This window comes from Ceratotherium simum, chromosome 23 (assembly GCF_057802395.1).
Source record: "Ceratotherium simum simum isolate JZ-2026a chromosome 23, ASM5780239v1, whole genome shotgun sequence".
Lineage (NCBI taxonomy): Eukaryota > Metazoa > Chordata > Mammalia > Perissodactyla > Rhinocerotidae > Ceratotherium > Ceratotherium simum.
The window spans coordinates 43,899,404-43,926,773 of NC_141922.1; the positions used below are offsets into that span (position 1 = coordinate 43,899,404).

Consider the following 27,370-nt stretch of genomic DNA (forward strand, 5'->3'; position numbering starts at 1 on the left):
GGAAAAGAACCACCCATCTGAGTCTAGCCCAAACTGATGACCCATAGTGTCATGAGGTAATATATTGCAGTTGTTTTAAGCCACTAAGTTTGGGACGGTTTGTAATACCACAATATATAACTGCTATTGAGGGGCTCACTGTCTAAGAAGTATATTTCCATGGCTTTTCATTCTAAAAGATTAACCTAGGAACTCTATTTTTAGGTCAGTGGTAATTCAACTCACTGTGTTTCTCACATTCACATTCTATTTTGCCTATTTGTCCTTTTAGTCCAGATTTTCTGGATTTCGTGTGCTACTTTTGGATTTTGCTAATAAGGATTTATTTGATTTTAGATCCAGTGTCTCAAGAGAAATTACCACTGGGTTTAAGCAAAAGATTTTCTATACCACAAGACGGGAGGGAGAGACCTGTGGCAGGGAGGGACTGTCTAAACTGGATTTGGGTTCATTGCAGGAAGCAGGCCTATAGTTCTTCTTGGACAGCCTCCTGACTTCTGAGCCTGTTGTTCTAGAGTTCCTTTTCTAGGCCCGAACATGCGAGTAATTCTGACCAGTGTTCCTCCTTATGGAAAGAGTGAACGAAGTTGGATCACAGTTTTGTGCTCCACTACCATTTAAAATAGAATTTTACATTTCAAGGATGGAAATGAGTCCCAAATGAAATCTTTCTTGAGTGTACTGTAGGAGAGATTGTCCTTCTGTGGTTATCAATCAGTTGAAACTCACCATACCCTAGTGGAGTTTTCCCTAGCAAATAGCCCCATGTGGACTGGCACCAAGGGTGAGTTTATCTCTACTCGTGGATAAGAGAGTTTCCTGATGGCAGAGGATCTGCTTCTTTGGTATAGGGATGTGCTCACAGTGACTGGAAGCTTTAGGTCGTAAATGAGTTGGAAGCTCGGCTTGTATCTAGGAGATGAAAATATTTAGGATCTTTGGTGTAACATGATGTGTCTGTCTTTTTCTAAAACTCCCATCAGTTCTCAGTGATATATTCTTTTGTTCTCAGTGATATATTCTTTCCTCTTACTTTGTGTTTGTGTGTTACATTTCTTCTTAATTTATGGTGAGAATTGAGGTGTTGTAACGTTTAATATTAGTTAGCTCATATTTCTCAGTGCAGGGCAGGAGACAGAGTATACTGCTTGTCTCTACTTGTTTAAATAAGCAATTTACAGAGGATTCTACAAGATGGATCACAATCTTACCACCAAGATCGTATGGCCTTAGTCACCATGAAGTTATGTAGCAGTCTTAATGATTTTGCAATATGTGAGGAGTTTTTGTTTGATCTATCAATTGCTTGCCCTATTTTACTTTCAGATTCTCAGAAGTAGGTATTTGAGGAGAATAAGGCTTATTAAAATGCCAGTTGAGGGTACAATAGTACACTGAATAGTACATTAGTAATTTTATTAAACATATATGAAATGCTAAACTAATTATTGTTTGAAAATTTAAAATGCTCGTAGAGATTCCTAAGGACCTCATTTTATGTCCAGAGAGAATTTAGAGACAGGACAGGTCTTTTATGATCTGTATGCTGGAAGCTTATAGTACTTTTTAAGAAAAACTGCCAGGCCCATAGCTTTTTTCCTGGGAAAAGCAGAAGACAGTTCTTTGCTCTTGGTTTCTATTCCGTAGCCTTATAGACCCTAATACCCTGACCACAGCTGATAGGCCCAGGGATTGATGGACTGATGGTTTGATAACTGGCCCAAAGAGAGCTACAGGTCAATTGAGGTTGATTGGCCCATCCAATCCAATCTACTTTTGGGGAAAGTGCATTCCATTCACTCAGAGAGATGCTGGAAGTAAAGTGGCACAGAAGCCAAGAGACATGGAGACAGGCAGTGAGCAGAGGCATGAAACAGTAGTAGCCATAGTAAAGCAGAAGCCACGAGGTAGAGAATAAGAGAGGGGAGAAACTTGGTGAATGTAATAGAAACTATCAGTACTTGGGTCACCATAAAACAGCACCCCAGGACAGGGAGCAAGGGAGGCCTTCTGTGGAGAGATGACAACATAGCCAAAGATTAGTAGACACCTTTTGAGGTGTTGCTCAGTTCACAGCAACCGCTTTCACCTGAGAATGTCCTTCTTTCACACTCTCAAGGCTCCTCTGTGGCAGCAGTGATCGTGCTACACAGCCCTACTCCCCAGGCCTCAGGTGGTTGGACCAGGGTGGCAGTTTCAGCTAAGCTGAGCCAATTGGGTGTTCTTTCCTGGGACTTGGAATTGAGACTGAGAGACAGTCTGTCTGCCTGTGGCTGGAGCAAAGGGATGTGGAGCTATGGGGTGAGAAGAAGACAAAGCTGGTGTGTGGAGAGAACAGAAAGAAATAGATGTGCAGCAAGCAGCAGACATGGAGGGGCCATGTGGAGAGAGGGAAAGAGACAGTGCAGGCGTCTTGGCTTCTGATAGTCTTCCATTTCCTGGCTCTGATCCCGCAAAGGAGTCCCTTAGGGCCTCAAGATATGTGTATTTATATAATATCCACAACTACTTTTTAAATTCAGGTGGCTCAAGACAGTGTCCAGTTTTGAAGTCCAGCAAAGAAGAGTCTCGAGAACATAGAGCTGGTGTGGCAAACTGTATGCAAGTTGTGTTCTCCATGAAGCCCCAAGATGGTTTTTTGCCTCTTTTACAATAAGCTCCCGGTTGAGTATCTCTCATTTTTTATGCAAACTAGAAGGGACTAGCAAACAAAAATACATGGATACTCTGACATAATAGTAGGGTGTGAAACTAATGGAGTTAGATCTTCCAACACCAAACACCAATTTTTATTTGAGGATACTTCTGCTATTTTCTCTTCTCCTTATCCTTTACTTTATATATCTCTGTGTTCTTGGAGGGCAGAGGCTCTCTTGGTGCAGTAGGAATGGGGGAGCCCCATGCTCAGGTTCAGAGGTCCCCTTTCTCCCTTTGAAGTCTCACCGTCATCCTGCCCATCTGTGCTGACAGGGCTAGGCCTTCTTGGTGAATGGACATTTCAATACTAAACTTGGGTTCAATGATTGTGACTTCACTGAGGGCGAGGGTTGTGTTGCTTTCATTCGTGTACCCTGGAGACTTGCACCTGGCCCAGTACCTAATATGTCCTCCACCAAAATTTACTGAGTGAAAGACTGAATAAATTGTTTTTCTCAGTGGCAATTTGAAGGTAAAAAAAACCAGAATATAAAACCTGAAACCAAACCACATAGTGAATTATATATTCTGAGCATACAAATGGGTAGATGCCTACTAAAATTCTTTAGGGTATTATTTATGATGATGGTATCATCACTATGCAATTTTTTAACCCTTAAGGTGTGAATCCCCTAGCATGGAAAACATAGATAAGAATGTTGGGTCCACATGTCATTTGCAGGGAGCTTGCTTTTCTCTACCCCAGACTGTGCTTTAATTTTGAAAGAAAAATGGCAAGCCTACCTGTCACTGGGTCATGCGTCACTCCCACTGAATTCCCCAGGGAGATGACTTCACAATTTCTCGGAGGTGTCTACTTATTTCACTTGTCAGAGGAACGTTTATAGTTTTCATATAAATTTTAATGGGCGAAAACATCTGTTCCCCATCCAGCTGTCATGTTTTGCATTGGGTATAGATGAGAATCGCTTGGCTGAGCACAATGTTTGCTGTGTATTGGATGCTCAGAAAAATACTGTAGACCAAGGACAAAGAAGTGCAGAGGAGTGGGAGGATAAAGTGGAGGCAGTGACAGAAGGTGGTGTTTGGGCAGGAAACCTCTCCCTGCTCCAGCTGGTGGCGCTGTGTGCAGCCCGTCCCTCCTGGGTGGTCTGGCTGCTCCTGGTGGGTCCCAGGCCTCCCCCCTTCCTCTGCGAGCACAGCCAGTGGGGCTTGTGAGCTTCTTAGCTCCATTTTATGGAGCTGCTCCCTCATAAAAATTGTGGGTGCCTCCGGCCCCTTGTATGGGAAAGGGAGGATGTGCACCTGCATGTCATGGCTCCCGCACCCATTCGACTCTGAAGGCAGAGCTGGCTTCACTTTGATTGCTCCTGTACCGTGAGAAGTTTCTCTCCACCTCCCACTGCCGGAGCTCCTGAAGCTCCTGATGGGACTGTGAGTTCCTGGGGCAGGACTACACAGAGCATTGGGCTTGTTCGTCTGTAGTTCAGAATTCACAGAGGACCCCTTGATCACCTTTCTGGCTCTCTCTCTCATTCCCCCCACCTTTCCATGTTCTCCAGCCACCCCAAATTACTTGTAGTTCCCTAAACACTCTTACTTCTGAGCTTTTGTATCTGCTATTTTTTTGTGAGGAAAATCAGCCCTGTGCTAACATCTGCCAATCCTCTTCTTTGCTGAGGAAGACTGGCCCTGGGCTAACATCCATGCCCATCTTCCTCCATTTTATATGGGACGTCGCCACAGCATAGCTTTCCAAGCAGTGTGTTGGGGCGCGCCCGGGATCTGAACCAGCGAACCCCGGGCCGCTGCAGCGGAGCGCGCGCACTTAACCGCTTGCGCCACTGGGTCAGCCGGTATCTGCTATTTTTTTTTTAACTTGGAATGCTTCCTATTTCCCAGGCCCTCTTCATCTGGTGGTGTGTGCTCGTGCACAGAACATGCATGTGAACACAGACACACACCACCCTGCTAATTTCTCTTGGTACTTTAAAACTGAGACGGAGGTGTTCTCTGTGAGGTGTCCTCTGACCGCTCAGAGCACAGGTTATCACCCCCACTTGCTGCCTCACCGTTTTGCACATGCGCTCTGGGGCAGTGTCTGTCATGTCACTTTGCGGTGATGGTTTTGGATAGGAGGGCTCTAGCTCTGAAGTCAAGTTGCTTGGCTACAAATCACAGCTCCATCGCTGGGCTGTGTGATCCTGTGCCAGTTACTTAATATCGTGTGCATCGGTTTCCTAATTTGTAAAATGGGGGTAGTATTAATAATGACCACATAGGGCTGTTGAACAAATTAAGTGAGATGATATATGTAAATCACTTAGCAAAATATTCAGCTCAGTAAAGGGCAGCTGTTAATATTATTATTAACTCCTCAGTTTTTCTTCTCAACCATCTTGTACAGGGACTGTCTCTTAGGTGTCCTATATTCCTAGAGCCTTTCATATCTGTTTGTTGAATTGAATTGTTGAACTGATGGCTCCCAATGGTCTACTGGATTAAATCCATATTCCCTGCAATCAGAAGTTGGGGTTCAAATTGTAACTTTAGCACTTTCTAACTGGGACCTTGGGCAAGTTAATTAAACGCTCTGTGTTTCAGTTTCTTCATCTGTAAAATGGTAATTATGATAGTACCTAGCACATAGGGTAGTTGTGAGGATTAAAAGAGATAATCCGCATTCACAGTGCCTGGAATATGGAAAAATCTCAATAAATGTTACTTGATATTATTCCCATTAATGTTATGAAGATTATTACATTTAAAGGCTCATCTTAAATATCACTACTATAAAGTTTTTCTCAATTACTCTAGCTGGAAGTAATCTCATTCTTTATTCAATCATCCAATATCATTGTTAAATGCCAACTATAAGCCTAGCACCATGCTAGACACTGGCTATGCAATGGTAAGTAAATCAGATATGATCGCCTCCTTCATGTGAGCTGGGGTTTGAAGGAATGATAAACCTCAACCTGTTCTCAAAGTTCTCAACCCATGGAGATACAGATTCAGGAGACACATAGATGGAGATCAAAATATCTGCTTTTTAGCTGATTTTGCTGGATTGGAGAACATGATATGGTCAGCCAAATTCAGTTTTTCTACTACTTTCCTTACAGAATTAAATTCATCTGTCTATCAGTTAGTTTGGGCTCTAATTAATAGAAAACTTAACTAAAGTTGGTTCATTACCTGATAAAAAGTCTGAAGGAGGGTGACGCCAGGATTCTTCTGCAACTCAGTGATGTCATGAAAGACCTGTGTGCCCTTCATCATCCATGTGTTGCCTTGTGGTCTCAAGATGGCTCCGGATTGGAGCTATCCTTAAACCTGTATTCCCGGGGGGAAGGAAGTGCAGGACGTCAAAGCGAGCTTTCTTTTTATTTGTAAGGAAATTCTTTCCCAGAAGCTTTCAAATAGACATCCCTTTAAATCCTATTGGCCAGAACAGGATCACTTGCCCATATTCAGACCAATCCCTGGCAAAGGGGTGAGTTTACCTTGCCTGGCTTAGACCATTTCATCCTCTGATGCCAGGGGCCTTCCATCTACTACTGGAACAACCTCTGTTAGAGGGAAGATGGGGACAAAGAGCTGCCAAGACGCCATCCATGGTGACTGCCCCACTGTTCAGGCAGAGAGCAGCGGCAGGTCTCTCCCCACCACAGCTGTGTGCTGCCTGGAGGACAGCAGGAGGAAAGAAACCACCCCTCCCACAGGCAGCCTGGCCCCAAAGAGCAGAAGTTAAAGAGGCCTGGTTTCACATGCTCAGTTTCTTCCCCGATCTCACCAATCAGGAAGGTCACTCCTCCATTGGAAGGAATGTGTATGGGGAGGAGACCAGGGCAGAGGTGCTTCCCAGTGCTTTCTTCCCAAGGGAAAGGAGATTACAATTAGGACATTGTGCTGCCTGGGCCCAGGCAGGCATGCCAGGAGGAGGAGGGAAGGTTCTCCTGCAGCAGAGGAGACAGGGAGGTCTAGTGCCCATCTCTCATTCCTGTGTGCACGTCTACCATAGCCTCTTGCCACCTTCTGCCTCAGATCACACTCAGTGTTTTCCTCTTTTTTGGGGCTCTGAGCTCCTTGAATGCATGGCCTTGTACCCTTGGCTGTGTCCCCTGCACAGCATCTCACATATGTCATTGCACAGTGAGGGCCTGGCACATGGGTGTTGGATCACTCCACTCTATTGCCTTGGATGGAGGCCCACTGCATTCAGGTCTGTAGATGGAAGCCTGGCCTAAAAGGGTCACTGTCCCTGCCTGAGTCAGGGACTTTTTAAATAACTGACTGGATAATGTGGTAGTGCATGCTGTTTATTTATTCAGTTATTCAACAGACAGAGTGAGTCCCTCCTGTGTGCCAGGTTTACCCCTAGGAGCTAGGATACAGAGATGGACATGATATACTCGCTGCCTTTAAGCAGCTCCCAGTCTCGTGAAAGAGGCTGACCTCTATGTGACACTTCTGTAGGAGCTAATGTAACATTGTCCAGTTTTGTTCACTCACTTCCCGCTACCCCGGGGGGTGAGAGCAGTGCCAGTGTCTGTCTGTCCTTAGGAGCCATGGAGAGTTTCATCACATGGGCCAGAGTGGTAGAGGAGAGTTAGACAGACTGAATCTGCCAATTCCAAGCTATGTAGCCTCTCCCATCATCTCAGTTTCCATACCTGTAAAATGGGAATAATAGTGGTACCTACTTCATAGAGTTGTTGTGGGGAGTAAGTCAATTCACGCATGTCTGTGCCTGGCACACATGCTAGCCACTGTTGTCATTGTTTCATTGATTAGCCTCACCACCTCCAATAAATGTACCATTCTGAGTTAAAAATGATATCTTGCTTAAGAAGAGACCACAGCATATGTTTGTAAGTCAAAGATTTTTGCCAGATTTTAAGTCAATTATGAAGGAATTCTTTAAAAAGAACAGTAACTTAGACATAACTTTTCATTAATTAAGGGCTTGATTCATTTTTCTTTTTTAGAAAAAATTCTGGATGATATTCATTGCAGGGATGACTTAAATGCACCCTACCAAAGCCAAAAGTCTCACTGCCTTTTAAGTATTGGAGAAACCATCCAATTGTTTAAAGAAAGACCCAGGGAATCAGGAAGATATGAGATTAGGAAAACAGAGCAGGCAAATAGGAATACTTATAACCATGTATGAAAGGTGTTAACTGTGCAGGTCCTTAACCAAACTGTTTGTTCTTTTGGCCTTTTTAGGTTTGTCATTGAAGAATTCTTGTGTCACTATAATTGGGTAAATCAAGGCCTTTAGCTTGGGCTCGTTTTGACTCCTTGGGTTAAGAAGTCTCACTGATTTTTCTGTTGCTGAAGGAAGAAACCCCAGGGAGAAAAACATTGTGTGGACTGGGAAACCAAACATACATTGGGCCAAAGCTTTTAATGCAGCTCGTGGATGATCTTCTCATGGATTTGGTAGCTGCTGGGGAAAGGAACACTAGACTTTATGCTCCTGGAGGATGGGAACCTGGTCTTATATAACTCTGCGTCTCTAGGGTTTAGGATAAGTGCTCAATAAATATTTGTCTAGCTCACATTGTTGAACAGCAGTTTAGCTGAACATAAAATTCCAGCTTGACAATTACTTTCAATAAGCACTTTGATTTTATTATACAACTGTCTGCTGGCTTCTTGGTTGTTTTTGAGAAGTCTGCTGTCCATCTAATTGTCATTCCCTTCTTTCCCAGGGGTAATCTCTATTCTGAAGTTGCTGTGTATTTTTCTCATCCATGTTCTTATACTTTTACTAAATAGATTTAACTATAAAAAATTCGTGTGGAGTTTTAAAAAAATTATATAAATTATTACCCTGTAGATATCCTGCAGTTTGCTTTTTCCAGTCACCATTATGGTCTCAATATTTATCCATGTTGCTACAAGTAGGTCCACTTCATTTATTTTCACTGTTACATAATGTTTCATTGTATAAATATACCACTATGCATTTATTCACCGATGGGCATTAGGTGGTTTCTGATTATTGCCATTACAAACAAACAGTGCTTTGATGAGCATCCTTGGGTCCATCTCCTCGTGTAATGTAGAAGATGCACAATTAGAAGTGGAATTGCTGGATCATGAAGGATATGCACATCTTAGATGTTGATGGTTGATCTCCAAAGTGGCCATATCAACTTATGCTCCTACCAGTAGGGCATTAGAACGCCCCTTCTTTACATTTTCACCAACCTGGCATTGTCAGTCTTCTAAATGGGCATGTACTTGACCCTTACTTTGCACATCCTCTCCAGGATTATCATCCCCTTTTTATGGATGAGGAAACTGAGGCTAAAGAGTGGCATGCTCAGAGAAAGAGTAAGTGAATGAATGAATGAATGAATGAACATGGTGATACTTTGTTTATTTATTATTTCTCCTATCAGAACATAAGTCCCATGAGAGCGTAAGTACCTTATCCCAGCCATAGCACAGGTCCTGGCATAAGGTAGAGGCTCAGTAGTTATTGCTGTTTAATGAAGGAATGAATGGAGGAACCTGGGCGGAGAATGTCTGCTTTCTTCAGGAGGCTCCCCTCAGCCTTCTGAGCTACGTGGTGTCTTTCTGCACTTCCCCTGCGGGATTTTAGAAGGAGCAGTAAAGGCCTGCAGCAGGCTGGGCTAATGGAGTGGAGGACGGGTGACAGCTAAGAATTTTTTCAATGGGAAATTAAATCTGCTCAGCAGGAGTCTGATGAGCAGCTGGGGCCGGCCTGAAGGAAGATGCAGCTGCAGGGAGTGTCCATCTGGATCGCACAGGCCTCTGGATGTTGAGAGGTTATTCTTAGCCATCGTTTCTTCAGTCTTTGTTTTCTCTTAATCAGGGCTCTCTTGATTTTGCAATTGGAGCCTTTTTTTTCCCTTCTGTAAAGCAATGATTTTCCATATAGTAATTCTTTCCTTCTTTAGACTTCCCAGAGTGGGTGGGCAGTTCTTTCTGTGCTCAGACACTGTGCACGCTGCCTCCCACCCGGCTCCTCCTGAGTGCTTTGTGGCTGCTGGAGACCTATTATGTGTGCTGGCTGTTTGACCCCAGCTCCTTGTTTGTTTACAAAGAACTCAAGCCTACCACTCTCCTTCTAATTATTTTTTCCTAGTAACATCAGTATGAGTACATTTCCCGTCCGCCCTCCCTCCTCCTCCTGCGTCCTGAATTCTGCTGGATTAATTTAACGCGAGCCTAAAGAGGCAGCAGAACCGAGGGCAGGTGGCTGATCTTCAATCCCTGGCTCCTGCGTCATACTTACAATCACTCGCGTCGACGTGGTGCTCCCTCCATGCTAGACAAAGCCCTTCCACACTCAGGAGCTCTTTAGTCCTCAGAACGACAGAAGCCAAGGCCTCTGGGGTTTGGTGACTTCCCCAGCATCATGTGGCTAAGAAGAGGAAAGGCCTATGTTTGAATTTGCTTTTCTAATGCTAAAGCCCCTACCTTTCCTTTCAGCCCTTGCAGGGGTCACAGTCAAATGCCTTTGGAGGCCAAGTAGATCATCTAAATGAGAGAATTTGGCTGGAGTAGAATACATTGGGGAGTAATGAGGACTGTGGCGAATTGGAGAGCATGACTTGCCTAAAGGCATCAAAATGCAAAACATTTAAAAAGCAATTTAAGGGGTTGGCCCAGTAGTGTAGTGGTTAAGTTCATGCGCTCCGCTTTGGTGGCCTGGGGTTCACAGTTTCAGATCCCGGGTGCGGACCTACGCACTGCTTATCAAACCATGCTGTGGTGGCATCCCGCATATAAAGTAGAGGAAGATGGGCATGGATGTTAGCTTAGGGCCAATCTTCCTCAGCAAAAAAAGAGGAGGATTGGTAACAGATGTTAACTCAGGGCTAATCTTCCTCACTAAAAAAAAAAAAAAAGCCAATTTAAAATAGCCATTTATTTTATCACCTACTCAGGCACCAGTCTATAATTTACCTTTTATTAGTGGGAGAGCATGTGGATGGTGTCACCTTTACCACTGAGTAGCATTGACTTGGTGGCAAGAGTAAGCATGACCTTGGTTGTAGTAAGTCTACAGTATAGATGAGGCAGTACAGTATGTTGAAGACTGAGTGATTCTGTTGCTTTTAGGATACTGTTACAGACCCAAGGATATACAGATCCTGGGCCTACCCATCATCTCTCCTCCCTCAGAGTTTTCAAGGGATGAGATTCAAAGCGATATTATATTAATGCTTCTGCAAGTCCCTGATGCCATAAACCGCAGCCCTGGGAGGAACCCAAAGGTTCTCCTCCTCTCCCACCTCTTTCCTCCCTCTCTCATCCCTTTTGGAAATCATGGGGCTTGGTTTCTCAGGTCAATATGCTGAGAGAAAGAGTGGTAATGACAGAGACAGAGTGGTAGTCAGGGCCCCAAAGGAAGGCCAAGTTCACTTTCTCAGCCAGGGCACAGGATCTGGAGAAAAGGGAGAGGAGAGCATGGCTCATGCTTTTTAAGTAGAGAAACCTTCCCCATTAGTAAAACGGAGCCCAGTGAAGGTCAAGGACTTTGGCCAATCAGATAAAAACTCCTTCTCTTTTGAGGGGACTTGGGAAGGGAGCGGGCTGAGGTGGGGCTAGTGTGGGAACGGGGCTGAAGTGTGTGCCCTGCTCTAATGAGAACAGTGGTTGAGATGGTGGCCCTGGAGAGCGCGGCTCTGAGACCTTGGACAAGTTATTTCACCTCCTTCCTCGGCATCTTCATCCATAAAACATGGGTAAGTGCAATGGTGATGAAGATTAACGGAGACAAGGTATGTATATTGTTCAGTAAATGTTAGTTATTTTGTTGTTTTGAGTTCTGCCGCCTAGCTGTACTCTTCTTCATGTTAGCTAGAACCTGAGGAAGCCTTTGAATGCTGGCAGAAGAATATGGAGAGAATAATTCATAGAACAAGAAACTATAATATTCTGCCAATTTTTCCTCTTCAGAACTTGCCACTTGCCCAAATGCCCTGATTCCACCTTTTTTCTCCAGCTCCATACCCTCAGATGGTCCCAGTGAGCTGGAATCCTGGATGAGGTACCCGGGACTCTGCTGGATAAGATTTGGTGCTCAAATGTGCTTTTTGTGAGGCATAACTGTGACTTTTGTCTAAATATTCATTCCAACTTAACTGCCATTCAGTTGAAACTTTTACGTAGTTGTTTTCTCATCCGGCTTCTTGAAAAGAAGAAACATTTAAGAAAGGACAGAAAATTTAAGAAGGCAGATTCTTGCATTCAAACGCGACGTTGCTGTACTTAGCCAATCAATAGTGGATGGAAAGTGCCTCCCCCCACCTTGAGAGCTCCTTTTCTTTGGCGTGCCTCACATACACCAATGAAAAATAGTTCACAGTAGATATTGCCTAGGCATAGAATTAGGTTCTTATTAATGTGAAAAATTAGGTTCTTGTCATTAGGCCAAAGCAGAATTGAGAGGCTCTATGATTATAAACTCTGATTTATTCTTAGTTTTTACGCACATAATGTTTCTGTTGAGACCAGTCGAGAGAGTGGGAGGCTCAGCATGGACAAAGCATGGATAATTCTGAAACGCAGATAATTCACAAATTACATGTGTTTTAGAAGTGAGTCAGCGATACACGCTTGGATGGCCTCTCCTCACCCCCTTCCTGTCACCACATCTGTAGTCGTGCCCTCCTGGCTCAGCCCAGAAGGAAGCTTGATGGAAGTGAAGGGCAGCATCCAGGCAGTGAGGACACCCAGGTTCCAATTCCAGCTCTGCCATTTGCCAGCTGAGTGGCAGTCAGCCCTCTGGCTCTCAGCTTCCTTATGTGTAAAACAAGTAGGAGATTGTGGCCAAGGCACCTGGGACTAGAAGAACTCCAAGGGTTCATTACTCTGTGGATTCCACCTTTGCCAGCTTGGGGCCTGGCAGGTCTCAGCAGCGGGTCCCCAAAGCAGATAACCGCCTGCAGGATAACTGAGAATGGACTCGCATCACAGCAGACTCCAGCCACTCAAATAGATGCTGGTGCCTTTGGCTACTTCCCGGAGCTACCAGCCAACCCAGAAATGAAGCTGGCTGGAAAAGTGGATGGATGTGTTGGAAAGGCCATTGTCATCCCCAAACACTTTGTCTGGGAAATGCCCATGTCCCCAGAAAGAGGTCATGGAAACCCTTCAGCTGGTGGTGCAGTGCAAACAGTCAGGCAAATCAGATTTTGAATCCTGACTCTGCCACTTATGTGACCTGTGTGACCTTGAGCTCTCTGGTCGAGGGTCATTTTTCTCCTCCATAGAATGGGGGTAGCATTATACCCACCTTGCAGAATGGTAAAGATTAAGGTACTGCAGAGGCCTAAGAGTACCTACTGTGTCTAGGCTCTAAGAGATACTTGGTAAATGGTAGTAGTAGTTGTTGTTATTATCCTGTGCCCTTCATTCACAGCAGCGGTGGTGGTGGTGGGGGGTGGTATTTGGGCCCCCGTCCCTGGCTCACGCTCCCCAAGGCTGGGAGGCTCTGCCTTCATGCCCAGGTTCAGCCATGCCAGGGAGGCCGGTACAGAGATGCTGCTGATTGGGACTATGACTAAATTCCCTGATTGAGGAGCCTCGGCATCCTGGCCCAGAGCAGGAGGGCTGGCCACATTTAGCACAATCTGCTTGGATTCCCTAATTAAGTTGTTGTTCAAAACTGCACTATGCAAGGTCTTGTCCCCTCTCCTCACCTCTCCCTGGCCCCTTCTCTCCGGGTCCCTGCCAGAGAAGAGAAACAAAACGGGGCGGGGCTCCTCTCCCTCCGTCTTCCAGAGAAAAGGTGACAGGAGGCAGGCAGCAGCTGTTTCCCTTGCACAAGATGCGGCTGACACAAGCCCTGGCCCCTCAAGGTGGCTGCAGCCCCATGCCAGAGGCTCGAGTCTCGGCGGGCGCCCGGCTGATCCCTGTTTTCCTGGCAAAGCAGGTCTCGCAACTCAAGCCTGCCTCTTCCTCCATCCTTTACCCCAACAGCTCGCGAGTGCTTTGCTGGGAAGAGCGATTAAGCGACATTTAGTTCATTTTTTCCATCTTCCTGTGTCCACCTGGTAAAAATAAAAAAAGAAAGAAATAAAGGAGCCCGGGATTGAACTGTCGTTATTTTTCAAAAGGGGAGAGAGAGGTCACATGACTGCGAGTAACTGATTTAGTGGAGCGGCTGCGACCGGGAGTGTGCCGCAGCCCGCCCCCCCCCGGCGGGGGCGCCGACGTCACGGAAAAGCCCCGGCGAGGCCGGCGGGCGCCCTATAAAGCGGGGCGGCGGCGGGCGCGCTATAAAGCGCGGCCTGGGATCGCAGCGCGCCGGCACAGCGACACGACGCGCGGACGCCCGCCCGGCGGAGCCGAGTAAGCGGGGCTGCCCGGGGGCGCCCTCCCGACTTCGGGGCAGTGATTTAGGGGGGTGGGCGTTCCCAGCCGGCAGAACTTTCTGAGTTGGGAAAAGAGCCCCTGGAACGTGCTGTCTGCGCTGTGGTTTTCTGGGCGGGGGCAGAGTTTAAGGGGCAAAGGATGCCATTGGTCATCAGCAGCTGCCTGAGTTCTGTTCGGTGGGAGAGTCACCTCCTCCTACAGACTGTGTGCTCGGAGGGCAGCCCTCAGTGATAGTTCATGCTTTTGTTGTTTGAACGCAAGTCAGCTGCTTGTGAGATTAAAAAACCGGCCGGTCATCCTGGTTAGTGGCCGAGGTGTCGGGGTGTGGAGTGTGAGGGTGAGTGTGGCGAGGGGAGTGTCTGTGCAGTTCACGCTCTCATGAGCGGATCTTGCTGGTTAAAATGTGAATGCTTCTGCTTTATATCAGTAGCCTGGGAGAACAGACCTCCGTGCAAGGAGAGAGGGTCTGGCGAAGGGAAAGTTGTAGCTAAGTTGTTGAATGACATTTAGCAGAGTCTTTGGCCTTCCGATTTGCTTCAAGAAGGTGGAAATCTGAGTTGAATTAAAGAACTCTTGGCCTGGACATGGTTTTATAAGAGTGAAGCATTTTCTTTGCAAATGTCTGAACATGAGCAGGTCATTTCTCTGCCAGAAGGAACAGGCTTGGGGCTGGGATGTTTTAACCATGATATCTATGAGCAAGAGGGCAGAGCTGAGGCATAAACCTCAAACAGAAATTCTTTTTTCCCCCCAAATAACAGCCTATTCAGGCAGCTGGAGATCATCAGGGCAACTTGACTAAACATGGAAGTTCCAATAAGTGCTTGTCCAGTCCAGTGGGGGGAGTGATGTCATTGCCACGTGTTTCCCACTGAGGCACAAAAGCCCGCTGGACGCTGGTGCAATTAAGATTCATGTTTAGACAAGAGCAGCTAACCTGGCCAGCTGGTCCCCAGCTCCATTAACTTGTTGCTTTTTAAGCCATCTGTGGAGGTTCTAGGTTCCTTCTGGCTGCCTTTGTACCAGCTCTGAGTGGGGATCCCAAGGCTTCTTTGATGATGGAGGAAGCCCATGGGCAGTGTGCGATGTTAACGGTACTTTTTTCTCTTTGCAAGTGACAGGCTGCCTGAGGAGCTGGTTACTCATAGTGTGTGTGTGTGTGTGTGTCCAGTTGAAAGCCTCTTAGGGTTTGGGGACTGTCTCATTGGTGTTCCTTATGTTATGGTTGCTTGGTTCTAACCCCATCTGATAAAACATCACTGATGACTGACTGTGTGTTTGAGCCTCCTCACCTCTCGCTTATGCTTACTAACGCTAACATCTTGGCCGCTTTGCTCTCCAGGACCCAACGATGACTCTGAATAATGTCACCATGCGCCAGGGCACTGTGGGCATGCAGCCACAGCAGCAGCGCTGGAGCATCCCGGCTGACGGCAGGCATCTGATGGTCCAGAAAGAGCCCCACCAGCACAGCCAGCGCAGCCGTCCCTCTGTTACCCCTGAGGACCACTACCGCCGGAGCTGGTCCTCCGACTCCACAGACTCAGTCATCTCCTCCGAGTCGGGGAACACCTACTACCGGGTGGTGCTCATAGGGGAGCAGGGGGTGGGCAAGTCCACTCTGGCCAACATCTTTGCGGGCGTGCATGACAGCATGGACAGCGACTGCGAGGTGCTGGGAGGTAGGTGGCCCACGCCCACCGGGTTTCTGTCCGTTACGGTGGTCCAGGCAGGAAGCGTGAGTGAGTGGGTCACTCATCTGCAGAGTTGGGAACTGCGATTGTGCCTTCTTGGCACTGGCTGGGGGAGCTGAGTCCCCAGAAAGCCCTGGCACAGGCCCTCGGGACAAGAAAATGAAAATGCTCAGAGGTAAAACCTGGGCCAGAAAGGGAATTTCTTACATTCCAGCTCTGAAGGGACTGGGGGAGGCTGATTAAAGACAGCAGAGCCAGAGGCTCAGGATCCCCCTCTGACCTGGACCTTTTAAGAGCTCACTGTAGACATAGCCTTTTTCCATGGTTATACCTAAAACCAAAGCGATTTGAAAAACTGTTAGGTTGGGTTCATCAGTTTGTTTCCACCAATATTAGAGTCTTTTAAGGGTGTAAAATAATTCAAAAATCTGTATTTGAGGGGCCAGCCGGGTGGCGTAGTGGTTAAGTTCACACGCTCTGCTTTGGCTGCAGGGTTTCCAGGTTTGGATCCTGGGCACGGACCTACACACCGCTCATCAGGTCATGCTGTGGCGGCATCCCACATACAAAATAGAGGAAGATGGGCACTGATGTTAGCTCAGGGCCAATCTTCCTCAGCAGGAAAAAAAAAATCTGCATTTGAAATAATACAATAATTTTTAAAAAAATTTGAAGTATAATAATGATGATAAATATGTTTGTATAGAGTCTTACAGTTTTCCAAGACAGTTTTCCTTGTACAATCTCATTTAAAATATTTATTTAAGCCTTGCCTATTTCCAAAACTGATTTGAGGTGATGTAATCTCAAAAATGCATGTATTCCTCAAATGCGTGTAAAGCGTGACACTATATTCTGGGAAGTAATATGAGGATCCTAATAGCCAGTGGTGTTCATACAGGGTCTTTCGGCCACGGCTTCCATCTTAGCATACATGACCAGGGTAGCTGCATGTCCCTAGCTGCAGAAGGAAGAATTTTCTAGTGCTTGCCCGAGTGGCATGGGCTGTCTGTACTCTCAGTTGCAACCCACAGCTGAATCACAGGCTTCCAGAGTAGGAAGATGCCTTAGTGATGACGCAGTTCTACCCTCCACTTCACAGCATAGCATGAAGCATAGCAGTCGTACTCCTTCGCTGCTGTCATCCCGTGTCCACTAAGCGTTGATTCCTCTTGACTGTCTCTAGTGTCGAGGAGTTCTTGCTTCATGAGGCAGTCCCAAACCGGGCTATAAATGATGACTCATTGATGGAACATCGATTTCTCTCCTCACTTCTGGAATCTCAGGGACAATAGCTAAACAAATGTCAAGGGAGAAGTAGGGCCAGTATTGTACAATTGATTTTCTCTTTTTTTGTAAAGGCTGATGGGTGACTGTCTCTATAGGAGAAGGGGAAGGAGGAATTAACATTTAAAATGTGCGTTTGCAATGGGAGAGGCAGTTTATTGGGGTGTCTTATATTTTCTACCATTTATTTCGGACCTCACAAAATTCCTGCACTCATATGAGTAAACTGAGTCTCAGGGAGACGGAGAGGCTTATCTAGAATCATTCAGTGGGGCAGCTGGAGTTAGAACTTGGGATTTTTTTTTTTTTTTCTGGAGGAGGATCGGCCCTGAGCTAACATCTGCCAATCCTCCTCTTTTTTTGCTGAGGAAGACTGGCCCTGGGCTAACATCCATGCCCATCTTCCTCCACTTTATATGGGACGCCACCACAGCATGGCTTGCCAAGTGGTGCGTCGGTGCACGCCGGGATCCGAACCGGCGAACCCTGGGCCGCCGCAGCGCAGCGCGCGTACTTAACCGCTTGCGCCACCGGGCTGGCCCCAGAACTCGGGATTTTTATAATCTCACTTTGGTGTTTTTCTCTTTCTACCACTGATGGGGAACCTGCTGTGTGCCAGGTACTCTGCTAAGTACTTCCCATATGTGTTTTTGATAATACTTAGGAAAATTGCACCAATTTGGTATTAATATCACTATTTTACAGGTGAAGAAATGGAGGCTTATGAGGTCAAGTGACTTTTCCAGGGTGAAAAAGCTAGTCCATGGTATGATGAGGATTCAGACCTAGTTGTGGTTGAATGCAAATGCTCTGTTCTTTCGCTGTACCCTGCAGCCCCTGGATTTAGTGCCCAAATGCTAAGTCCTACAGCATTTTGGGCTGAGCGTCAGCCACATGCCTGTCTCTCCGCTAGGCTCTGGTGTACCCAGTGATGGATAAGGTACAGTGTTCTCTCTTAGGAAGGAGCTAAGTGTCAGCGGCTATGATTCAGAACAGGGTAAAATTACTGAATACCTTAAGAAGTAACAATACAGTGCTTTGGGGATTGACAGAAGGAAGAGATCAATTGAGAATTTTTGTTTGTTTTTTTAAAAAGGAGGAGTTGAAAAAGTTGGTGGATAGTAGACTTTCAAAAGTGTTTATCGATTAGAGTGGAGTGGTACCTATCCAGAGGGTGGCAACCCCATAGGCCTAGAGTGGGAAGAGAGGGGGACTCATACCTGGAATTTGGGAAGGCAGTCTTCTATACTTGGGAAACCTCTTTGTTTAATGGGGGGGAGGTGGGGGAGAGGGAGAATCCTTTTCTTATCTCCTCAAACAGAGAATCTTTGACAACAAGAAGCTTCTCAGGTGACCTGACCTATCTAATGTGTCCTATTTGAGTAACTTAATTTTTACCATCTAGGATTACATCACTTATCTGTAGGTGGCTATTGGAATCACTAATTGGCTTTCTGTTTCCCAAGAGGAGGGTTTTCCAAGGCCCCTACGTTGTTCTTTTTTCAGCATTAACCATTAAAAAAATAGACACAATAATCTCATCATTATTTCTCTTAATAAAGATGGTTGTTGTTATGGTTATATTGCAATAATCTAATGACTCAGTATGCATTTAATGCTGTTCATTCATTCATTTATCCATTCACTCATTCATTCCTCAACAAGTTACTGAACATATACCATGGAACTTGGTGAGGCACTGTGGGGACATGCAGAGTCATGAGGGTTCTTCCCTCAGGATGCTTACAGTATATGTAATAGAGATCAGATATACATCAACTACAAATCAAGCGAGGCTGTAATAAATGTCTTGAAAGAGGTACTAGGAGAGTGCTGTGGGAATTCAGAGGAGAACAGGTTACTTCTGGTTGTGGAAATCAGAAAAGGCTTCATGGAAGAGGTGGTCTCTGAGCTGGGGCCTAAGGACAACTAGGATTTGGAAGTGCTGAGACAGGTGAGAAGGCCCTGCACACATCCACAGGAAGTACAGGGAGAGCTCTGGACTTGCCGTCTGATGGTGTGGGTTTGGACCCCAGCTCTGACACTGACTGAGCTGGGTGCCCTTGGACAAGATACTTAACCTCCTCAAGCTTCCTCATTAGGAGGATAGGGATAATACCTACTTCCTAGGGTGTTCAGAGGATTAAAGGAGATGACATATATTAAGCTTGTGGCATAGTGCCTGGTGCATAGTAAGTACGGAATGGACGTTCGTTAGAGCTGATTCTGAATCTACCATTTCCTTTCCCTGGGCTTATCTTCCAAAATTGGCCCTTTCATTGCTTGTAGTCCCCATCTACTTTGGTCAGCCCTGGCTGGGGCCCTATGAGATGTGCAGAGGAGGCGGGAGCCACTAGAGGAGAGGACGGTATTCCTAGAGTAGGTCTTCCTTCCAGGGTTCCTTGGGACCCCTGGGGCTGTGAAAGCTGAAGGCAGGAGAAAGTGTTTGGCGGGAGGGATGCTGGGGCCTCAGAGCCTTTGAGGGGCAGCGTGTGAGAGAATGCCCGTGCAGGCTCCACACAGAGCACTTGAGCCAGTCCCGGGCAAGAGGACCCTCCAAGCACATTTGGGGTCAAATGAGGAAAGACAAATCAAGGTGCACTAGTCCAGGGAAAATGGCCACTGACGCAATCGCCCAGTCATAGAAACTGCACCCCACCCAGTCAGGATGATCAGGATGAGCTCTCCTGAGACATACAGAATGTGAATGCACCCCGGCTTTCATCTAGAGCGCTGGCGAAATGAAGACTTCCCCAGACCCAGGTTACTGGAAAGCCTTACAACCCAATAGGCCTCAATCCTTTCTCCACATGCCTTAACCCAGGGCAAATTTCAAAGGACTCTCCTGTTCTTTCATTTCCCCTCTCCTCACCTGATTAGCACTTGAAGAGGCTAAAAGGTGAGCAACTAAGGGAGGAAGAGAAACTGGAGCTTTGGATACAGGCAGGCCCCCTCCTGGTTAGCAGAAGGCCATCAAGCAGGATGCTTTGTGTGTTTGAAGACTCCTTGGGGCCTGTAGCCAGGCAGAGTATATAAACCCAGGTGTGGGGCATATGCACAAAGCAGGACAGGGATGTATTATTTTGGGCTCTTGGGTTTAAACACAATGATTTTTCAGGCAGAGGTAAGTCAGACAGAATGTCACTGTCAGGAACCTTCCAGAATAGCAAAGTAGTTTGGCTCTATGTTCACAGCTGTAATCCTTAGTCCACTTTTTCTCTAGACTTGTTCTGATATCTGTTAAACCAAGAGAAAGTTGGAGTTGGCTTTTTCCCTTAGCTATTGGAATACAAGGCTTTTCTGTTTGAACTACTGGGGATTCCTGTGAGTCCCTTGGACCTGCTTTTCGGTGGTGAGTGATGGGCTGATGGCAGAGAAAGTGCAGTATTGAGTTTTCTCTGCACAGGGAGGGCTTTTAGAGAAAAGATGACAACTCTGAGGTGGTAAGGCGCACTCAGCCCCAGCCCCATCTGTGCTGCTGAGGCTCTGAGGATTTCCATTTGGTTGTATAAATTTGCCTGTTGAAGTCCTGAGGTCCTCCTCTCCAGTAAACCAAGTGTGCATCCCGCTGTGATCCCGTTCCTGCTGCATGTTTTGGACAGCAAACATGATGGGCATAATGGATTTTTAATCCTCCAGTGGAAAACAATCACCATGGGTTAGAAGAATGACACCTAGAGGAGGTGGGGAAATTGACAGAAAGACAGAACCATCCCTGGTTACCTTTCTTCTCATTTGTCATTTTCCTTCCTTTCCCAATCTTGATTCTAATTCCTTGATAAAGAAGCATTAAACCAGGAACATTGCTTTTCATAATCCCCTCACTATTATAAAGCAAGAAATATCCTGGTTCTCCCAAAGTAGCCCTCTTAAGCTAGGATTTACCTATACTAGGAAATGCCAAGTATGGCAAGGACCAACTTCTCCATCTGAAGAGGTGGTGATAACAGCTAACGTTTGTTGCATTTCTACTTTGTGCCCAGGCTTGATATATGTAATTGTCACACAGCCCTAAGGCATGGATACTGTTACCAATCCCATTTCACAGATGAAGAAACCGAGGCCCAGAGAGCTTAAGTTAAGTGGTCCAGAGCCACATAGTTAATAAGGGATGGCACCCAGATTCTAATTCAGGTTTGCTTGTGCTCACAGCCACAATGCTATATTTATCATTCATTCATTCATTTGATAAGTATTTACTGAGCACCCACAATATTCCAGGCACTATCCTGGGTGTTGGAGCATATAGCACTAAACAGCACAGATGCAAATCTCTGCCTTACCATTCTAGGGGGTGAGAGGGACAGAAAATAATAAAATAAGTAAGTTCAATGGATTGCATGTTAGATGGTGATAAACACAATAAAGAAAAATAAAACAGGGAAGAGAGTAAGGAATATCGGTAGGGGAGAGGTATTGCAATTTTAAATAGACGCTCAGAGACCACCTCTCTCAGAAGGAGGAAAGGGAAAAAGACTTTTGGATATTTGAGGGAACAGATTCCAGGCAAAAGGAACAGCAAGAAAAATGATAAAAAATCATTATGAAAATCGTAATTTTCAAATGATGAAATTCCAAACAGGAAACTTCATTGTGAAAATAGAGTGGTGATGGGCTCAGCCCTATGGAGTTGATGGGAATCCCTCTTGCAAAAATCCCAGTTAACTCAAGTTAACTGTCCCCCTCCCCTGCCCTGCCCTCCTCCTCATTTTTCCAGGCTGGAGCTGCTCCGGCCCACTGTACTGCTTTCACTCTTTGCCTACCCTCAGTCTGGGCTCAAGTGCAGGGAGGGACGTTTCCATTACCAAGTAGAGCTGGAGGCTGTGCTTTTGTTGGACTTAAGATGGAAAAACAAACCCGTTTATTCCTAGGGAGCTGTATTTTTTTAAGGAAGAAAACTTCAGCCAGAACAGGGATAGTCTTAAGATTTTTTTCTTTCCCGTCTCAAAAGAGGAGAAATGTCTCTGAGCTCAAAGCTCCTGAAATCGCCAGTGAATGTTCAGTAATCACCCCACTGGAAGGTGGGGTGGATTTCCACGTGAGGCTCCTGAACGGGGCTGACAGTTCCACTGGGCAGTTAGTGTTTTCTCGTGGCAGCATCTGTTGAATCTGAGTCAGAAGCTGTAAAGTGAGTTTATCCTAATAAATGGTTTTCCTGTATGAAAGGTCCAGGAATAACGAAAACGAATGCCTCTCACGTCAAGTGGTTTAGTGATACACGTTCAGAAGATGTAGGTATTCTGCTTAGTAAGTACTGGAGGAATATACATAGAATGTTGTTGAAAGTGATTAAAAAAATAATAATTTGCCTTTGTGACTGTCTGTATATTTACATAATTAATTGCATATTTAGTAAGTTTATTTTCAGCATAAGTTTGTACATGACCCTCTTATATAAAAGTGTTGCCTGTTTGCCTGACTCCAATATCACTGCTCTTTCTTTTCTAGAAGATACATATGAGCGAACACTGATTGTTGATGGGGAGAGTGCAACAATTATACTCTTGGACATGTGGGAAAATAAGGTACGCAGAGCCTACAGCTCTTCTGTAAATTCCTCAGGGCTTGCCTTCCAACAGGCCGTTTGGTGCAAGGGTGACCTTGCCCTTTTTGGTGTTCCAGATGAGGTGGGCTCATTTTCTTGATTAAAAGCTTTTACTTCTGAAGTATGAGACTGTTCTAAGGAACAGGCTATTCGCAAATGAGCTCTGAATAACAAGAAAGTTGCAATGATTTGCCCTTACATCTAAGCAAAAATACAAAAAGGTATATTTGTGTTAGGAAAAGTACCAACGAGTTATGGATGATAATTTTAAACTATATAAAACCACATTATATGAAGTTGATGTTCTCACTACTAGTCTTCAACATTTGCTTTTTAAAGATTTTGAGTTCTGAGCATATATGCTAGACTACCTATTCATTGAGAGTCCTCCTATTCTCACAAAAAGATTCTTAATGTCATCACTTGAGAAAGGCAAAAGGGAGTCTTTTGGAAGCCAGAAAAGGCTCATTTTTGGTAGTGTAGGTAGGAACTGGAAATACTGTTTGGCAGAGTCGTTGTATAATTGATCAACTCAACTCAAGCTGTAGGAGAAATTGGAGAGTAAAAACTTTTTGGCATAAGTACTTTATGGGCTAGCAGTCTTTACAGCCACGAGACATCTTGCAGGCATGGAAGACTGATGCATTTGGGGCGTTGGGATAAGTTTTCTTCCTTTCTCATATCAGCAAGGGTACTTTAGGATACACATATCATTTCTTTGCAAACTGACTCCTCATTTACCAGGCCATGCTGAGCTCATGGAAGATCTTCTCATTTCATTCTCATTTCAGGGGGAGAATGAATGGCTCCAAGACCACTGCATGCAAGTCGGGGATGCCTACCTGATTGTCTACTCCATCACAGACCGAGCCAGCTTTGAGAAGGCTTCTGAGCTGCGAATCCAGCTCCGCAGAGCCCGGCAGACAGAGGACATTCCTATAATTTTGGTTGGCAATAAAAGTGACCTGGTGCGGTGCCGGGAAGTGTCTGTATCAGGTAAGGGGAGTGGTGCCAGTGCCGTGGAAACAACCTCTGGGTTACTTGCATTTTCCTTCAGACAGGTGCTCTTCCCTTGCTCTTTCACGAAGCTGGAACCAGGGGCTCATTAAAATGCTCCGTGGAGTTTTATGTATGCGCTGACTCCTCCACGCCCAGTAGATCATCTGTGCTGGATGTTGCTCACTTGCCCATCTGGTCTACCTGCAGGATTCCAGTTTCCCCACCCACAAGGCTTTCCCTGGAATTCCTTTAGGGAAAAGATCATGCTGAGGAATTTACTGGCAGTCCTCAGCCTTTTTTCCTTGTCCTTTCTGCTCTCCAGGGAGATCTCAAGAATTCAGGGAGGTGAAAGTGGCATCTTCACGCAGGAAGGCTGGGAACTCTGATTTAGGGACCTGTGAGAAAGAGTTCCATTGAGGAGAAGAATTCTACTCTGGATAGAAGAATTCTATCCTGTAGACCCTAGAAACCCTCCTAGCCCCCACCCTTGGCTTCCTAAATTTCAGTTAAGGCATCAGTCTGATGGTGTCACGTATACTTTTTCATACTTAGTTCAGGGATAATTCCTTTTTGCTGAATGGGCACCCAAGTGCTTTTGGGTGAAATTTTATTGAGCTAATATAGATTTGGTCCCTGGTACAATGGTAAAAAATAAAACACTGCATTGCCAGGCCTCACTCAGGAGAAAAGAAACCTGATAAAGGCTTAATGTACACAACTACTTTGGGAATGTCTTACTCTAGGAAATGACTGTCTATAGTAATCATTTTTTCCAAACCAAAACTTGGACCTATGGTCATTGAACACAATGGAACATTTGAAATTGAGGCTGTTCCAGAAAAGCTTCTTTGTACACTTTGCTGTAATTGTCTAGTACATTTGTGAAATCCTCAAAATTTTTTCAAAATAATTTCATCAAAGAGTTAATTTCTTTTTTTAAGAGAGGAACGCGAAATAGTAGGATTCTTATTTTCAACTCAGGAAACTGAGTCAGGAGAAAGAGTTAAGAATGTGAGCTTGAGCATGCAGCAAGCCCGAATTCACATCTGCCACTTACAGGCTATGAACTCCCTCAAGGTTTTACAGGATCCCCCCACCCCTGCCTAAGTTTCTTCATCTATCTGGAGGGGATAATGTATTTTTCAAGGTTGTTGTGGGCATTAAAAAAATCTTTATAAAGCATTTAACCCAATTCCTGGCACATAGTAAGTACAATAAATTAAGGCTATGGTTTTTACTGTTATAATTAATACTACTATATTTGATGAAACTGGACCCTCACACAGTGAATTTATGGTGGACCAGATCTAAAGCCCATCTCTCCTGCTTCCCAGGAATCTTCCTGTGAGATTCTTTGCTTCTGTTTATGCCCTGGGAGGACATGTGTCACAGTGACCTCCAATATCCATCAGTGTGTGACTGACTTAGAGTTGCCTTGAAGTCAATTTAAAATTGGGAATCACCCAGCTTGACTGTGTGCTGTGTAGGGTCATTCTGTGCAGCCCCTCTGACCTTCCTCTCCCCTCCTTTCCCTACCAGAAGGGAGAGCATGTGCCGTGGTGTTCGACTGCAAGTTCATCGAGACCTCTGCGGCCGTCCAGCACAACGTGAAGGAGCTGTTTGAGGGCATCGTGCGGCAGGTCCGCCTTCGGCGGGACAGCAAGGAGAAGAACGAGCGGCGGCTGGCCTACCAGAAGAGGAGGGAGAGCATCCCCAGGAAAGCCAGGCGCTTCTGGGGCAAAATTGTGGCCAAAAACAACAAGAATATGGCCTTCAAGCTGAAGTCCAAATCCTGCCATGACCTCTCTGTGCTCTAGGCACCCAGAGTCACCCAGATGTCCCCTGATGGACATCGTTGAAGGCTGTTGGGACAGATAATCTATATTAGATTGAATTCTAAAGTATTGTTAGATGTGGCTTCCCCTATTGCAGCTGGAAATTAACGTGTTAGCCTCACAGGCAACATAATGCATGGGAAATGACAGATCTTTGTAAAGAGTCAGTATTTATTTACAGGAAAAGCCTGACCTTGCTACTTGAACACCTGGGACTCATTAGAGGATATGTTTGGTGTTCATGTGTTTCCTCTCTCCTTTGAATAGTAGAGAATTGAAGCCTACAAAAGAATGCCTAGAACAAGAACTTTTCAAACAAGAACAAAATTAAAATTTTGCCCAGTGTTCTGACATGTGAATTTGAGGCTGATGGGTCATAAATATAGGAAACTGTCAAAGGGTTTATTCAAAGGAGAGAGAACTTCTTTCTCTGTACCTTATATTCATGGAGCTGGGATTGTAGAACTGGGCTCACCATGGTCATGACTATTATTGCTCTATCAAGCTGTGAAAAAAAATTATGGACCTTGCTGGAAACTAAAGCTTAGCAAACAATTTTTGTTCAATGCCCACAGTTGGGGATCCAGAAATTTACAGAATTGGGAACTGATACATGTACCATTTATGGGTTCAAAAATTATATCTTCTGTGTCTTATAATTTTTATTTAGGGGAAAGTTATTTTAATCAAATTCTACTTAAACTACCTTGTATGTTTCATTATTTTTAAAATCATAAGGCCATCATAAAAATATTTTTAAAATCTGAATTATTGGTAACCTAGAGTGCAAAATGCCAAATTTTTAAATATAATCAAAGGTCTGAATTTTTATAAAACATAAATACTTCCAGTACTTTGAGTTGAACCTTGTATGCCACAGCTCTGCTCTATTTATTATTATTTTGCAAAATAATAACCATTTTAACATTTGATAAAGCATATTTATGAACATACTTCTTAAGAAAAATGTCCATTTTATTACCATTTTCTATCTTTTTCAGAATATGCAAGTTTTTACCTATATGTCTTATAATAAAAGAAATAAAATCTTTGGAAAAAAAGACATTCTTAAATGTTTTTCCTCCCCAGACAAGATGATGGGGATTATTTTGATAAAGCTTTTAGAGCAAGCACATTCTAAAGAAACATACCTGTGATTTTATTATTTCTTCTTTTCATTAGCAGTAGCCCAGTCATTAACTGTTCTATAGAGTATCCCCAAAATTTCTCCTTTGGAACCATGATTCACAGTAATGCAAAGTTATTTTTGGCTGATACAGTTGGGAAGTATTTGGGGTCATCCAAATGCTAAGTTACAGTAAAAGCCAGATTGATCTTTTACTTTGGTCTGGCAAATTCCTGATGAACAGATGGGCCTAGCTTTGCTCCCTGAAGGCTTGTGGTCCTAAGCTTGACTAAAGCATTAGAGGAAATTGTAAAGGATTAGGAAGAGAAAAAAAAAAAAGGAAATTGGTGATTTTCAGCTTGAGATCTGGCCAGTCAAGACTTTAACCAAATTCTCCTCTTTGACATTAATACGGTTTGACATTAATCACGTGGCATCTTTCCAGTGGTGGTGTGTAACCCTTTTGCTGGAGTAGAACTTCCTGCTGTTCCCCTTTCACATCTTCTCTGGCCCCTACGTGCACTCCCTTTCATTCTCGCCTGTCTTTTTGAGTTTTTAATCAGACACATACTAATAGTGACAATCATGGGACCCTGCATATTCCTAAAGCAACACAGTTTTACAAGGTGTCTCTGCTCAGTTTTCTTGGTCCTTTCTCCAAAGATTCCCATCTCTCTGCACTTTGCATCTTTGAATTGCTCAAGGAAACAGTACAGAGATGTGATAAGAGTAAAGATTCAGGCCTGGGGTGAATCTTGGCTGTGCCATTTAACATCAGGGTGTCTTGGGGGTAGTTAAAGGTTAAACCTCTCTAACCATCAGTTTCCTCATCTGCAAAATGGGGTTGCTAATAATACCT

At 44.9% G+C, this 27,370-nt stretch overlaps 1 protein-coding gene across 1 annotated transcript; it reads left to right on the forward strand.

Moving 5' to 3' along the window:
• Positions 1–13,953: 13,953 nt before the first annotated feature.
• On the forward strand, positions 13,954–26,404 carry GEM (GTP binding protein overexpressed in skeletal muscle). Its single transcript, XM_014788060.2, has 5 exons — positions 13,954–14,001; positions 15,368–15,707; positions 22,455–22,531; positions 23,343–23,547; positions 25,090–26,404. The coding sequence occupies exons 2-5, from the start codon at positions 15,377–15,379 to the stop codon at positions 25,365–25,367; spliced, it is 891 nt and encodes a 296-aa protein (XP_014643546.1). The 5' UTR covers positions 13,954–14,001; positions 15,368–15,376; the 3' UTR covers positions 25,368–26,404.
• The last annotated feature ends 966 nt before the right edge of the window (positions 26,405–27,370 follow it).

What these genes read in the sequence shown, in the direction of transcription:
- GEM (XM_014788060.2), top strand. Translation starts at nt 15,377, where the DNA reads ATGACTCTGAATAATGTCACCATGCGCCAGGGCACTGTGGGCATGCAG. An exon ending in CGACTGCGAGGTGCTGGGAG is followed by an intron (nt 15,708 to 22,454) that starts GTAGGTGGCCCA and finishes TTTCTTTTCTAG; the next exon opens with AAGATACATATGAGCGAACA. An exon ending in TGGACATGTGGGAAAATAAG is followed by an intron (nt 22,532 to 23,342) that starts GTACGCAGAGCC and finishes TTCTCATTTCAG; the next exon opens with GGGGAGAATGAATGGCTCCA.